Source organism: Cuculus canorus, chromosome 1 (genome assembly GCF_017976375.1).
Source record: "Cuculus canorus isolate bCucCan1 chromosome 1, bCucCan1.pri, whole genome shotgun sequence".
NCBI lineage: Eukaryota > Metazoa > Chordata > Aves > Cuculiformes > Cuculidae > Cuculus > Cuculus canorus.
Window position 1 is genome coordinate 89,900,127 of NC_071401.1, and position 16,217 is coordinate 89,916,343.

At 36.3% G+C, this 16,217-nt stretch overlaps 1 protein-coding gene across 13 annotated transcripts in view; it reads right to left on the minus strand.

Moving 5' to 3' along the window:
• CASK (calcium/calmodulin dependent serine protein kinase) overlaps positions 1–16,217 on the minus strand; it is a 216,263-nt gene that overhangs the window by 156,697 nt on the left and 43,349 nt on the right. For all 13 annotated transcript variants that reach the window (XM_054072578.1, XM_054072566.1, XM_054072539.1 and 10 more), the window contains exon 2: positions 6,366–6,478. In XM_054072578.1, the coding sequence (XP_053928553.1) occupies positions 6,366–6,478 (113 nt within the window). The remainder of the gene's footprint in view (positions 1–6,365; positions 6,479–16,217) is intronic.

Genomic DNA, 16,217 nt, shown 5'->3' on the forward strand with positions numbered 1-16,217 from the left:
GGACCACTGAAAAAAAAGCCTGGCTCCATTCTCTTTGCACTCTGCCTTCAGGTATTTGTAGACATTGATGAGATCCCTCCTGAGCCTTCCCACCTCTGGCTGAGCAGTCTCAGCACTCTCAGCTTTTCCTCACAGGACACATGCTCCACTTCCTCCATCATCTTACTGGTAGCCCTTTGCTAGACTCTCTCCAGTAGCCTCATTTCTTCAGAAAAAAGGTACTATGTTATTTCTTACCCAAAAATACTTCTCACATTTAACAATACTAGTTATTTCAGTAAAAATTTTAATCAAAAGGTCACTAAACCCTATTTTACACGTACAAACAGGAATTAACTTCTAAATTACAAACACTATTCATTGACTTTCACTGACTTAAATGACAAAGTTTAAAAAAGCTTTCATAAGAAGATACATTCGCATAGGTCTTATTTTCTTGTTCACATACATGAACAAGTTTTCTTGTTCCACATATATGCAAGCCAGATGTCCTTTGCTTATGATCTCAATGAAAGGCAATATTTCCTTACAGAACTTCATATTTGCTTCCTTTGACCAACCAAATTCGTATGCAGGACTCCAAAAGAGGTCAAAACAATGATAATTTGACCAGTATCCTAACTCCTGGAGGCCTGCAATCTGGGCACATGCTAGAAACAGCACAAAAAAAGGTCCCCAAAAGATAATCCTCTATTTTACACTTTAAAAAGCAAATTATATTATGTCAAGTTCTGCCCAAGACTGTATTCTGTATTTCCAACCAGAAAACCACATGCACCACTTCTGCAGTGAACCGACTTCCAGTTAAAAAAAATAAACATATACAATCCTAGTTGTGTTTCCATGCATTCCTGTAATTAATTGTATCTATTATATGGCTAATATGCTTCCACACTTGCAGAAATGTCTTCTGGGGAAAAAAGCCTAGTTACATCTCTTACATTATGTGTCTGCACAAAGCATTTAATTCCAATGACACTTTGTTTATGAAAGTTATAGCAGATCTATAGAACAGTTAGATCTTTATGAAATTTATACATACAAATTGGTTGAACTGAATTTATAACCACATCTGCCTACAGCTTCTCCAGAACAACAAAAGAAGAAAACTTAACGAAGTCCTTCATTAAGTGAAAACAAACATCTCAGAAAGGCTTGGGTAACATTTCCTGTACCAAAACAGGAACAGTTCTACCCACGTGTGAAAGAACAACAAAGCTAGGAATTACGCATTCACTGGGACAGCAGACTCTTGAAGTGGCAAAAAAAAAAAATCAAAGGTGCTTCTAAGCATCAGTCTTCAAGTTCTGTTGATAAGCACAAATTCTAGTCCTCTTTCTTCATATTCAGTCTACATATGGTATAGTATCGCAAAATTTGATGACATGATTGTAATGTCTTTTACTCAGAGACTTGGAACTCAGCACTGACACTGAATTTTTGCTTAAATCCTTGATAAAAACAGAGAGGGAGGTGCAGAATCTTACACAGAGATATATTTTCAGAAAGTAACTTGTGATTCACCACAGCCTTCCAATATCAAAGGTTAAGATACTCTGTTGAGTACCTTTACTGAGAATTAAACAAAGTCTTTCAAATAACCATCATTTAAAGTGATTTAAAATAATGCAAGTCTAAACTAAAAAAAAAAAAAAAAAAACAATAAGGGTAAACTATTTAAGGAAATAAGCAGAACAAGAATAAGGTCTTAACTATACGAAAATCACTTACGACCTGAAAATATGTCAGGGAAAAGATCTGTGGACCTTCTGTAGAAAAAAACAAACCGATGCCAACTTTCACATTTCCCCCCTCCCAATGAAGTAATGTTGGAATTCTTGTCCTAAGAAGGATGATCCATAGCAATACTAGTTTTGATTCAATTATCTTGCCCCTCTCAGTACTAGAAGCAGTCCAAGAACTACATTCAAAACACTTCCTTCCCAATTACAATATTGTCCCTTGTCATAGCCAAAACATTCTGCAGAGACTGTCTTCACAGCTACATTCCAGTAGAACCAGTTCGGGATCGAAAAGAAACCCAACTCTTTCCTTATCAGCTCATCTATTCAGCCTCACAGCGTCTTGCATGCATACAAATTTGTACAGATGCATGCATCAGCCTAATAGATAAAGTCTAGCCTATTACAAGGTTGTGGAAGTAATGGTAATAACCTTCTTTGTGAAGATCTTCCTACAAAGAAGAATTAGACAACTGAATCTAATATACAATAAATTTAATTTTGAAAAACAACTGCAAAAAGCCATGCCCTGTAAGCACAGGGCACTGCCCTTTGAATTGCTTTAAAAAACACTCAGCACATTACATGAGAACAATGTGACATTAAGAAAAGGCAGACAAATAATGTATAGTAGTTTTTACTAAGCTTGATAGTAAGGAACTGATCACCATTCTCTTCCTGAGAAATAGTGTTTGCATTTATAGATATTTGGCGTTTGAAAAGCTAACAGAAAACAAGAGATGCAAGTCACAGAGGAAAAAATAGAAGAGCAAGGGCTATGAAGAGAGCAGCAGAAAAAATGAACAAAAGTTAACTAAGGTGTGAGCTGTAACACATTCAGAAATAAGGAAAATGCTTTTTATATTTTTTGTAGTAAAAACTCTGAGTAAAGCAACTAGGAGTTGTATGTTTGAAAATAAGTCTATTCAGTTTTTTTTAATTAGACCTTAATGAGTAAACTACCTTCTGAGAGCATCGAGTACTCTTCCACACGAATCCTCTAAACTGAACTGTACAAAATTGTCTCTTTTATATCTAAAAATATTCAACCTTCACATTTGCTTATGCATATTTTGCATTTTTTTGATCTCTACGGTTTGAAAGCATAGTGAACTGTAGCAGAATCTGTCCACATGTAAAATAGCCTGCATTAATCCAGTAGATCACGCGGCCACTTGAACAAGTGACAAGGTGTCAATATACTTCATTAATGTGGTTGAATTACAACACTACAGAGATTGATGACACATGGTATGCAAGACAGGAATACTAATAGTTAAATCCAATAGAATTTAGCCTAAATTAGATTTGTTAGCTGTCAGGCATCGTTATATTTCATTATTTTTTTTCCTATTACCAAACCACTGTAGAGTTACATGCAGACAATAATTACTCAAGATGTGTGTGTCTATGCACACTGCGTGTACTGAGCAGCTTTTTGGAAAGAATGACATATCAGATAAAATTTTGCCTTGCAGGATAGTGGCTTCTCTATCATATAGCACAAATGCTCATGATAGTACCAATGATAAACACAGATCAGCCTAGATAAGCAACAATTTTTAGAGGTTTGATTGCTTTCAGTACTGTGATAAGGCAGATACCATCACTGTAAAGAGTTTTTATTTTAATGAATTTTATTTTAATTGTTTAGACTGTTAAAAAGTATCCATGTTCAACTTCCTCTCACATTCAACAAATCTAAACACTGTATCAAATGCAGGGTTTAATTGCCTTTTTTTTTTAATGCACAGCACTGTTAATCCTAAATTTTCTCCCTAAACAGTATTAAAGTTACATTGATGCACAGATTACATGCAGATAGTTGATGCTAATACCAGAGAATTATGTAGGCTGGAAAGAACCTCAGCAGGTCACTGAGTCCAAACTCTTGCTCAAAGCAGGTCAAAATAGATCAGGCAACTGGGCCTTGTGTGGTCTAGTCCTGAAAATCTCAGACGATGCTCTCCACAGTGTCTCTATGCAACCTGTAGCACTTTTACCACTCATTAGTGATTTCTTTTTCCTTTCCTCCCTTGTCCCCAACTGGAATTTTGCATGTTGCAGGATATCCACATGGGCCTAGTCTTTTCACCGTACACTTACATGAAGAGTTTGGCTCCATCTGCTCTATACCCATCTATCAAGTAGTTGAAGGCACCACTAAATGTCACCTTAGCTTCTCTTCTAAGGCTAGACAAACTCAGTTCGCTCTGTTGGACTCACGCCAGTACATTGTTGTTTTTCTTGCACTGGGGAAACCAAGTTGGTATACAGTACTCCAGATGTGGTCTCACAAGGGATGAATAGAGAGAATAATCACTTCCTTTGACTTCCTGACTACACTTGTGCAGCAGTCTGCCATGCAGTTGGCTGCCTTTGCCACAAGAGTACACTGCTGACAAATACAAAGATGAAGTTCTTGCCCATAAACACAGATCATCCCAGATGAGTACTTACACAAAAGTACTTAAGAACAGGTATGTTTTAGATATGAATCATAAGTGTGGAGGCATATTGGGTCCTTTACTTCTCTGCACTCTACACGTATGTTAAATTAATAGAAGGAATTGTCATCAGCTTCCTAACGTGCCGAATGTCCTGTTCCCCGACTCCTGTACCTTGAAGACAGACTGGAGGCGAAAAGTTGCACAAAGATAATCTTCAGGACCAAAATGGTCATGCAGAGCACAGAAGTTTGAGGTAAAGAATGTTCCTAAGGATTAATCTTACCATTCTATTCAGCTTCCTCCCAGTAAAGTTATCTAACATTTATTTTATGCAAGTATCATTATCATGGTTCCCCATCAATGTGTTTAAGGAGTGCCATATCAGAAATAAATGAAACAAACTAAAAAAAAAAAATAAGAAAAAACCCCCCTGAAAACATAAACTTAACACCTGGATAGAGGAGAGGCCTACAAACAACGAAAAAAAAAAGCACAGAGGAAAAACAAAATAAAGACTACACAAGATGGAAAGAGTTTGTGAAAAACGGACTCAGATTCTTAGAGTTAAGGACTTGCTCCACATTCACTTATACATCTTAAGTGTCTTAATATTAGAAATCTGATGCATAACAATTCAAAACCTTAAAAAAAAAAATAAAATGCACAAACCAACAGCAATCCCAACACCGAAACCACAAACCAAAAAAACACTAAACCCAGAAAAATATTTATGATCTCTTAACTCAATGACCTGCTAGCTGGCGTTATAGCTATATCAATATAACACTTTTGATTTGAGTGAATCAAAAAAACCAAAATGTCTTACTATATTCCCAAGCTTTTTTCTTTAGACCCAGGCAAAAGAGGCAAACAGTCAACAGCTATCCTTCATTTTTCTGTGAATCTATTATTACTGTTGGCTTCTCTTTTCCTCCTGATGAGTTCCTCCTATTTTGTTTACTTTTCCCTTTCAGCAATTCCTTAACAGACACAAAAGGTCAAATTCTACTGTCATGGAATGAGGAAAAAAAACCACCTCACTAAAAGTAGAAATGTGTTCTGTGATTCTGTGTTCTAGCATCAGTAAATAAGATGAGGCTCAGAAAAAGTCTAGAATACAGACAGAACTTCATTACAAGATACCAAATAATTTTAGTGAAACTACGCTATCTCAAAATGCAATGGATTGTGTATAACCCACCAAAACCAGATTGTGCCTACACACAAGCTGAATACTATGGAAAGGACAGCCTATATTCTGTTGAAGAGGCTACGAAAAAGCAACTATCAATGGTGTTATCAGATGTAAACAAAAACCTTTGGTAAAGTCTGATGTTAAGACCTGAGGTTTAACTTATGAGTTAAACCAGCCTTTAAAGGCTTAAGGTACTGTTTGTTGTAATTGCCAACAAGTCATTGACCCTTTCTTGCTGCAAATTCAGGTTCATAAGACTAAGACGGCACAAGTAGAATCCCCCAACACATTACCCTACAAAAGAATAAGATCCCCAGCAAAAATGTACCAGACACGGAATATACGGTGACTGTTATTCAGTTACCATGCAGTTTTTCATATAGTAGTGTAGAAGAACTTTATGTACACAAGTTGCATATTCAATTTGGAAAAGACATTGTTTTGCCCTAAAACCGGAAATGTTAAGAGCTACAGATTTTTATTTACACTGTAGCAGTTCTACAGTACTGTTCTAAAATCCTGACTATAATTAAAAACGTATAGTTTTTATATAATTTTGCACACTTTACTGCAATTTGTCACCCATTTTATATAACGCTACTTGCTGAATCTAGACCAGTAAAGACATAAGCGATCCTTCTTTACTTCTTTTATATACTTTTTTGATTCAGAATTAACTTTAAGAAATTTAAATTCTTAAAAAAAAAAAAAAATCCAAACAGAAAGAGCAATGGCTTAGAGTTAATATAGACCTACTATGCTTTCTAATGTTTATTACCATAACTGAACAGTTGTAGGAACTACTAAGGATGAGAAATGCATGCACTAGAAGTTAAACCAAGATAAATTTGAGATTTAAGACCTTGCTTTAAATCTTCTAAAAAATATAAAACAGAAAGGATCTTACAAAGCAAGCAAACATAAGAAGGCTGACAAATCAAAAGACAGCTTAGAATCAGCCTAATTGTTCATTCTTACCTTCTGTGCTTAATCCAGGACTTGAAGTGAATTTTGCTACATCGACAATCTTTACAGCAAACTGTTGCCCTGTTTCCCTGTTGATACATCTCCGCACAACGCTGAATGGACCCCTGAAAGAAACACATACAGAAGACTCATAAATAATCCATTCTCTTCTATGCATTGAGCTACAATTGTGGCATTTCTAACTAAAGTTTAGATTCCAATATTCAAGTGTAGTATTTACTCTGAGGCTTATACCTCTCATCCTTCCCACCCATTCTATGTAAAATTCATAACTTTAACTACAGATTAAAGAACACTTTTTGGTACGAGCTTTTCCTTGCTCCTACCATACAGTGAAACCCTCCATACTGATGGCTATTTTCTCCCCCATATCCAAACACACTATTATTCAGTATCTGGTCTTTTACCAACAGTTACCACAGATATTTTTTTTTAAAATGATCAATTAAACCTCTAATATACAGAAATCCATCTACATCTGTAAATGCAAAAGGCTCAACTGACTTCATATGGCATCTGAAGGATGGAATCCTCCCCCTGCATTTCAAAAATATTTTATTGACAAGTTCCATTCTACACTGATCGGTGTGACCTCCTTTTCTCAAGTCTGCTTACTCTTTCAGCATCTATCAAAGTATAACTGCTTTGAAATAGTATAAACACAAATTATGGTAATTAAAGAACATTTCAGAACCTAAATCACATCTTTGGAATAACATTGGCAATACTTGTTTTCATTTGCACTTGTCATAAATTACTAGAAACTAAAGGTATGTCGTTAAAATGATCCCTTTTCATTCTCATTGTTCCTTCTCTCCCTCCTCTTCTCTCTCTTCTCCCCATCTCCTCCAAGCCTTAACGTCTTAATGAAGACATTAAATAACACTTTTAACATATTCTGGTGCAGAATGGTAGATCACTATAGTGTACAGATGCCTGACAAGACCATATCCTTACTTATAGGTAGACCCCTGACTGTTGTTCATTAACATCAACTCTATAAACATAAATATTTCTGTTGACCAAGTTCCTTCAAGATTTCCTGGCCTCCTCAAGCCTAGGCCGCACAGCTTGCTCATCCACCTGAATATGTGTACATACCTCAAGCAGCCAAGGAGAGATAGTCGGAGGAATCATAAATCAAAAAGAAGTACATAAATTGCAGCTTTAAGAGGCACCAGAATTGTGGCCAATCCTACCTTTCTATCTTGAAATCATGAATTATTTTTTCCTTCCATTATACATTAATATTTTAGAACCCTGACCTGAGCGATTTGCTTCTTGCATATTAAGTCTGGGACAAAAAAAAATTACGCATTTTATTCTGTTCTGTAACAGAGAGGGTACAAGAAACATTCATACATTCTCAGCCTCTATGGCCATACTGAAACTTAGCTATAGTTTTAACAGAACCTTCTCTACTCTGAACAAGGAATGCCAAAGACACTGAAGTAAATAAATATTTTTAAAGATAACCTGCAGATTTGGCTAACCACAAGCTTCAGATTTCCAACTTTTTCAAAACTAGCACTCATATTCAAGCTACAGACAGCCCCAAAACAGCGTATTTTATATTAGATGAATACGTTCGACGACAATCACATCATAATAAAGGCTTTGCAATTTTAGGTAATTGTAAAACACTCATGAGAGGTATCCTCATCAACTAAGCAGACACAACTGCTTCCACGTGCCAAGTAGCAGGAAGAAATTTTTAAATAATGGTTGCAGTTAGCTTTTTGACTTCTCCATCACAGTTGCAATGAAACACCAGTTTTACAAATGAAGTTATAATAGTCCATGGTGATACTGCCTAATATGAGTGAGAAAAAAAATCATGCTTCCCAACACAGTAGATTTAAACCCTCTTTGGAAATTAAATAACGGAAGTCTTTCAAGCAAGCCTCTGTTTCAGCACTAAAAACACACTCTTTTCAGTCAGGAAGAGGAGTACAATATTTCACTTCTCAAACGAGACAAGGAGATATCCAACAGTTGTGTCTGCCACTGGGAAAGACTATAGCACACCCTCACTAAATGAAAATTTCTATAGCTCATTTTATTCACCCTGCAGCTCAAATTATACAGATCTAAAATGGAAAGAAGACGTGGACAGGGGAAGGAGCAATGTAACTCTAGATACAGATCATCAAAACTGTTACAGATAGATCAGACTATTTATTTGTTTATTTATTAAAAAAGAGGAACCGAGTTGAGTTGCATAGTAAGATTTCATCTTGTAACAGTCATACAAACTAAAATTATAGTGCACTGTGTTTTACATTTCATTTCTCTCTGCTAACCTTAGCAGACATGCCCGGCTGAGATAAGCAAACCTTTGGTTTCACACCCATCCTCTCACCTCCCCGCAAACTTTCAGAATCTTTCACTACGGTCAGCATAGACACAACAGATGACAGTAGCTCTAAGTATGAGAATCATTAAAATACAGAAGTAGGAAGGACAGATGATTTTTTTTTTACTGATATTTAATTCTTGTCATGCTTCCAAAATTTTAAGTAAGAAGGGCAGGTCCTGATGTAACCCTTAAGTCTAGTGAAACTATTTTTTGGTGATTATCTTTACTGTCTTGCACAGAACAATTAATTTTACATCAGACAGGCACAGACTTGAAGAAAATCAATTACTAATTACTCTCTCCTTCAGGAGTGCAATACCTGAATTAGAATAAAATCCTAAAAATGAGGTCTTTTTTAATCATCTCCTTCACTTCAAATTATTTTACTTAGTGTATGTCATTAGGACTTGAAGGATAAAGATCATAAACAGATACTTTGCAAGCTTTGTTGTTGTTTACTAGAATCATTGGTACATCTGTCTGCTCTGCTTTCTTTCCCCATTCCTCCAATCCACATTGGTGTGCAAGAATGAGAACTGGTTGTGATTAAAATATACCTTGTTGATTCCTAGAAAGCATAAATACTTGCAAACTGTACCCAAACCCCCATTCCCTTCCCATGTCTTGAACAAACTGAGCTTAACTGTGCAGGAACGGACTTCCTACTGACTGATGGTGTAAAAACAATTTCTGAACCTCTATGCTTCAGAAGCCCAAAATTTGAGATTTTAAGTCATTTACATATCAGATCACCAAGAATTTGCTTAACACCTCTCCTAAGTGAGTCAATTCTTTGAGGAACTTTAAATAAAAAAATGCATTCTGGCTCTTAAATTCGATTTAATTAATTTCTTTTCAACAAAAAAAGAAACACAAGCTGAACACTTTGTCAGTAAAACCAACAATAGTGAACAACATCTCTTCCAATGAACAGAGCGGTCCTTTAATAATGAGCTTTGATTTAAAAGTAAAAGGCCTTAGATTTCTTTTCTTTATTTAACAGAGCTTAATTATTAACAACTTGAAACATGCAATACAGGTCTTGAAGTTATCTTTATTAAACATTTTAAATGGAAAATCAATGTTTTCTAAAAGGGATTATGTCTGTTTGCTGCACAAAGATACTATAATATAAATGTATACAGATAAAGTCACATAAGATAAGACATACATACCCAGATTTTTTTTTTTCCCCCATTTATAGGCTTTGCATTTGCTTACCTAAGCAGCAGATAACACTGCTCTGTAGTGACATGGTTAACTTTACAAAACCACTGTATCCAAACTGATAAAAATTGTCAGGAAGGAAGAAAATTACAACCTCAATTTTGAGATAGATCTCTTCCCATCTTCACTCAGCCATGCCATTTACAATACATACTTTTTCTTTACTTTTCCTTTTAACTGAAGTGAAACTGTTTTGAAAATTAAGTATTTCTAGTATTATTAAACCTGCAGTTAGACAAGCTATCAGGTCATTTGCACATGGAATTGCAGCTTTAAAAAAGTGTTTGAGCCTTTCTGTGAATTAGCATATTGGACTACAGGGCATGCCCATTTAAAAAACCATCCCTGGCAAGGCTGGGTAGATACGTTTTGTTTTATTCTCAAGAGAAAATTTAAAATACTGCATTGTGACTGTGTCACAGAAGAATTTTTGGGTTGAAGACCTGATACTTTAGAAAATTAGATGACCCAGTACAAGTCACAAAGCTGAGTTGCCAAGCAGCAACACTTCTATCACACCTATGTTTCAACAGCTCACGTTTTCAAAATCAAGTCCATGTTTTAACTGAGCTTTAGGATAAAACAAACAAAGAACAAACCACAAGACAGCGGTTCACTGGATTTCAGGCCAATATGAAAGCATACTCTCTAATATTAATCCAACAGAAAAAACTTCAATATACAGAATATTGAAGCTGTGATCCTAAGGTAGGGAAAAAATGAATAAAAGAACAACTCACAGGTCTCCCCTTCACTATCACTTTTGTGAGACAAGATCACTTAAATGTCTTTGAAAGTACTCAATCATACTGCTTACATAAAATATTTGAGAACATTGTAGATTTTGTTTTCTAATGATTTTTTAAATAATTAAATAACTGCAAAAAGCCTACTGAAAAAAATGGTAGGGTTTGAAACAGGGCATTTAAAAACAGCGAAACTAAAGTCAAGAAAAATTTTGGAAGTAGTAGGCATTTTTAAATAACAGCATTTATAGAATTTACACAATATTAGCAAAGTGATAGAACATGATTTATAAAAAAATCATTGTTATAACTTAAAAATATTCAACTCCTGTCCATTTTAAAGACTCAAGCAAGCTTTTACATATAGAACAAAAACTTCAGGAAAAACACTTGTCAAAAAAACTTGGAAGAAGTTAAACTTCGGTTATGCAATGCATAAATACCTGGTGTGGGGTGAGGAAACACAGGGAAAAAGCACAGTCATATCAAAGCAGTGCACTGTACGAGCTAATTAGACACCAAGAATGACTTTATGACTCTTTCTACTGTCAGAAGCAACTGCAGTCAGAAGCAGTGGCTGTTAGTTTGGACCAGAAACCAAGTCACGGTCTTCCTTCCAGCCTAGTGCACTTCCAGCACCATTTTCCTCACTGCAATCATATTAGAACCCACTCTTCCAGCCCTCCTCGAAGCCTCATCTGACACAGAAATAGAGGAAATGAAAAGTAAAATAAAAAACACTCCCAAAAACGTTCAGCACCAAAACACTGGCAGAGCTGAACGTTCCACAGGAAACTACAAGAAAGAGTACCACTCCAGTGGTTGTGAAAGGGAAACGCTCCCCAAGACGACCTTAGGGTATACTTAGAATACGCAACATACTGAAAAATATTCACTTTAAATTTTACAATTTTCTTTTATAATTCAGAAGCTTGTTTACATGTTTTTGTCACTATAAAAGCAAAACACTTCTGTTGTCCTGTCTCTCCTGTCTCCAGTCTGCAAGTGTGATAAGGTATCCTTAATTCATCTGTAAACCTTACCAACAGAAATGGTAAGTTTGTGGCCTGATTTTTCTTATCAAGCAAAAACGAGAGAATTAACCAGTCATTCCACATCTTAATATATGAGGTCTCTATCTACCAAGTATCTTGGGCATACATGTGCTATAAACAGATGCTGATACGTAAAAGTATGTTTAAAGTATCTGTAGTTTGTAAACAGCTCTTATTTTACATTGACTGGTTGGGATATTGAGAGGATAGAAAAGGAAGAAGATTGAGATGAGATGCGCACTAGATTCTCTATTATCATGAAACAAGAACTTCAGCACCAGTCACAAACAACATTAGTCACATGCAAGCTACTCAGAAACTATTTTTATATTCACATATACTAAACGGCTCTTCATTTTCAGAGCTTCATAATTATCAGTTAACACTGACCTTACCCTTGTGAACTCTCTCATTTTATTCATAGACTCATAGAAGAATTTAAGCTGAAATGTACCTCTGAAGGGACAGGCTTAATAAACTTTGTCAGAATATCTACTTCTTGCTATCTCAAATGTTACTACCGTGTTTCTACTCATCTTCTTTTAAAGAAAACAGCAGAATCTACCTCACTCTCCGAAAACAGCCATTATAAGTCATTATTCAGCCCAGCATACAGAGAGGCAGGTTCTGCTTTCAATAATTATTGTAGTAAGAGATTTCATGGTCTTAAGTTGGTCCGCAAGCTACAGCCGTGGCAGGAATAGTAATAGGAGGTATAATTTGTTCAGACCTATAGGCTTTTTGGAACAAGACGAGATGTTAGCTGCTGGGTGGCTTATGAGGGCCATGCTTCCACACAAAAAGCCACATGATACATACAGAAGATTTGAAGAGGTCTTTAGAGTAAAATTACAGTACATCATTTCAAATTCATGTCTGGATGATACTGAAGTATGATGACTTTTAAACATAAGAAGTAGCTATTGACATAAAACAGCTCTTTCAAGAGACTGTACTCAGACCTTCCTTTGCATGCTATTTTTCAACTCATTAAAGGTCATTTGCAAGAGAAGGTTCAAGACCTCAAATTCAAATAACTCTTAAATAGCCTCCTTAGAGAGTTCAGGCTCTTGGCTCTACAGATTCCATTTTTAGCTCCTTTTTTACCTTGATAATCTGTCTCTAGTGATTCACTTCTAATTTGCTTTTGCTGCAAGATTAGACATCGAACACTATTTTCACTTTCCTAAATCCTTTACTATGCTAGCAGCCTCAGTCTTCAAGAAAGTGACGGTGATTATGTGCCAGGTTTCCAGATGGATGAAAGAAGGAACAAAAAATTCTTTCTAAGGCCCGTATGTAGTAAGCATACACAGGTAAATTATGAGACATTTCCTTAACTGAAATATAAATAGTTATAAAGGCCTCAGAAAATTGTGCAGTTGTTTAAATGTTGTTGAGGAAGAAGCATGAAAATTGGTTTGTTAAGCTGAGATGAAACATCCCGTCTCTTCATCGGTAAAAAACTCAACTGACAACAAATATCACTCTCCTCTCTAACTGTTTCACCTTAAGGTAGGTGAGAAACTACATCTCACACAATAACTGATTTAGGGCAAGTGGAGACTGGCAATCAAAGCATAAAACCTACTTCTTGACAGGAGAGGGGGGAAATAAGGAGAACTTTGTTCACTGATAAATTCCCACTGGAAAGACTGCAATAGAAGCATGGAATCAAAATCCCCCAAATTTTATTTTAATGCTCTAACATTTCGTAACACTTCACAGAAAAATACAACACACCAGCAGCTGAATCAATAGCATCAGTTCAAAATAGTTCAGAAAAAACGATGATGTTCTTACAGACTCCCTTGAATATCTGACCAAATCTTTTGCTCCTCTCTCTTCTTTGTGAAGAAAGACCTAGAGCACAAGATGAGAAGGCAGTGAAGGAAATTTGAAAAAAAATAATTCATAAAACTACATGAGGTATGAAACCATTCAACACTGAGAAGAAAAGGAGCAAGAATGAACAAATGTGTTAAAAAGAGCACTTCAATCACAGGAACAAAAGGGAGTCTATTAAATATAATAGCTTTACTTTCAAAAGAATAGAGAAAGGTTGTAGAGTACCTTCAGCTTAAAGACAACGATCATTACTTTTCTCTTTCCCTGTCCAAAGAACCTTCTCATCCCGTTCACTTACCACAGTCTTGTCCCATCTCAGGCTGTGGCTTCACAAGCATTTCTCCAGCAAGCAGTACTGACCAAACCAGCAACCATCTAGCTATTGTGTAGTCCTGAAACAGTTTTGGCATGGTTATACTGACCCAAATCAAAGAAGAAACAAAAACCACTCAAATGCCCTACAAAAATAACTTATTTTTTACCGTGTTACTTTTCATGCAGCACAGTTGGCTTCATTTTCTTAAAGCAAGGCTACCAAAAACCTGTGTAAAAACAGTTAAAACCCAGGAAAAATGGCTAGGATGCAGGGAGCGCTTAAGCAGCACTACTGCTAAAAGTGAATCAAGTCTCAGACCACAGTGCATGTGTACTCATGCAATGAAGCAAAGGAATGCACCTGAGAAATTTTTAGGTAAATCCACACATAGCTGGGTCCACTTTGCATAGCTTGTCTTACAAGTGCTTCCAAGAACAGCACACTGAGCAAGATGAGATATTAGAATAGGAATATGTCAGCCACCACCATTGCCAAAAATTCCTTTGTAAGATTACACCCTCAGGTGAACTTACATCCATTAACTGCTTCCTACATCATCTATCCCTCCTGCAGGGTGGTTCTACTTTCAATACCACTTTATCAATGGCCACTCTGTATCTATGAGTCCTGCTTACAAGACTGAGCTTACAGACTACTTCCGCTTCTCTCTCTCACTCATGGATTTTGCCAAGCCTAACAAAAGGCCTTTTTTCAAAATGATGAGCTTTTGCATTTCAGAATCTGTTCCCTGCATCTGTTTCAATTTTAAATTTTTCTCAACAAAAGCAACCAGAGTTGTGAGTAGCACTCCACATGAGGTCTTAGCAAAAGTTTGTACAATGTTGATGATGCTCTCTTCTCTGCTGGAAATACTGTGCCTGGTACAATCCTGCACTTTTCTTCCCAACATGTACATCTAATAGCCACTTTATATAGCTGCATTCTTCTCCTTGGTTGTTTCCAATTAACCAGTCTTAGTCTATCCAAAAGTCTGTTATTAGTTTTTCTGCTTCAAGCAGTGGGTCCTATATTTAGAAGTTCATAATTTCCACTAGCAAAAAAACTTGAATGCCCTGATTTAATTTCTTCTTTAGTCCAATATGGAATACCTCACATTTATCACATTGTAATATTATCTTTATTTTAAAGAAACCAACAACTACAAGAGGGAAGTAAGATGGAAGCACTAGCAGATCTCATGTATAGAAGGGGTTTTCTCATTGCTCGGAATACACCACCGCTAACTCAGCTGCCCCAAAACTACAAAACCCAGAAGTTTCCTATGTGTTCACGGTAGGGGAGAAAGGCACTCTCAACTTGCATGGGGCACTACAAAAGTTGAGAAATAACATTTTTATGGAAAAAAAAATCATTAAATACTGATATTATTGTATCTACGATAACACACGACACTTCCTCAAAACTGAAAATATATCTCCTTCATACCGCGATATGTGCAAAAGGCTCAGAAATTTGAGGGCCTCTCCCTTCCCCATATCTGACTAAGAACAAAACTACCTACTCAAAACTCACTACACAACAGTTAAGCCTATTGTTGAAAAACAGCAATGGTCAAACAATGCAATGTTTCTAAACCACATACATGTACTAGAAATCATTACCTCCCACAAAACTAATACTGGAATCTAAGCAGAATTTATTCTGTTAATCAGTTCAATCAAAATTCCTTCCTGTGCAGAATCACAGAATGGTTTGGGTTGTAAGGGACCTTAAAGTCCATCCAGTTCCAACCCCACTGCCACGGGCAGGGACACTTCCCACTAGACCAGACTACACAAGGCCCCATCCAACCTGGCTTTGAACACCACCTTGAATATCTCCTCAGCGCCTTCTCCAGGTTGATCAACCCCAACTCTCTCAACCTGTTCTCACAGCAGAGGTGCTCCAGCCCCCTGATCATCTTCATGCCCCCCCCTCTAGACTTGTTCCAACAGTTCCATATCCTTCTTACGTTGAAGATTCCAGAACTGGACACAGTATTCCAGGTGAGGGTCTCATGAGCTCAATATTAAAATCTGTTGGTTTTTTTTTTTTATTTTAAAATCTCAGTTCAGCTTAGCTGTCACTTAAAAATCACAACCTTCATCCAGACAGACCGCTTCCTGAACTTCTTACATGAGTTTGGCCTCTGACATTGCAAAAACCTTCACATGTAGGAAAACGAAATGATCCTGTAAAGAAAGTCTGTATTGTATGCCTCAGAAGTATGCAGAATAGTATCAAATTTCACAAGTTGTCATCAAGATCATGCATGAAGTGAAAGAAAACATA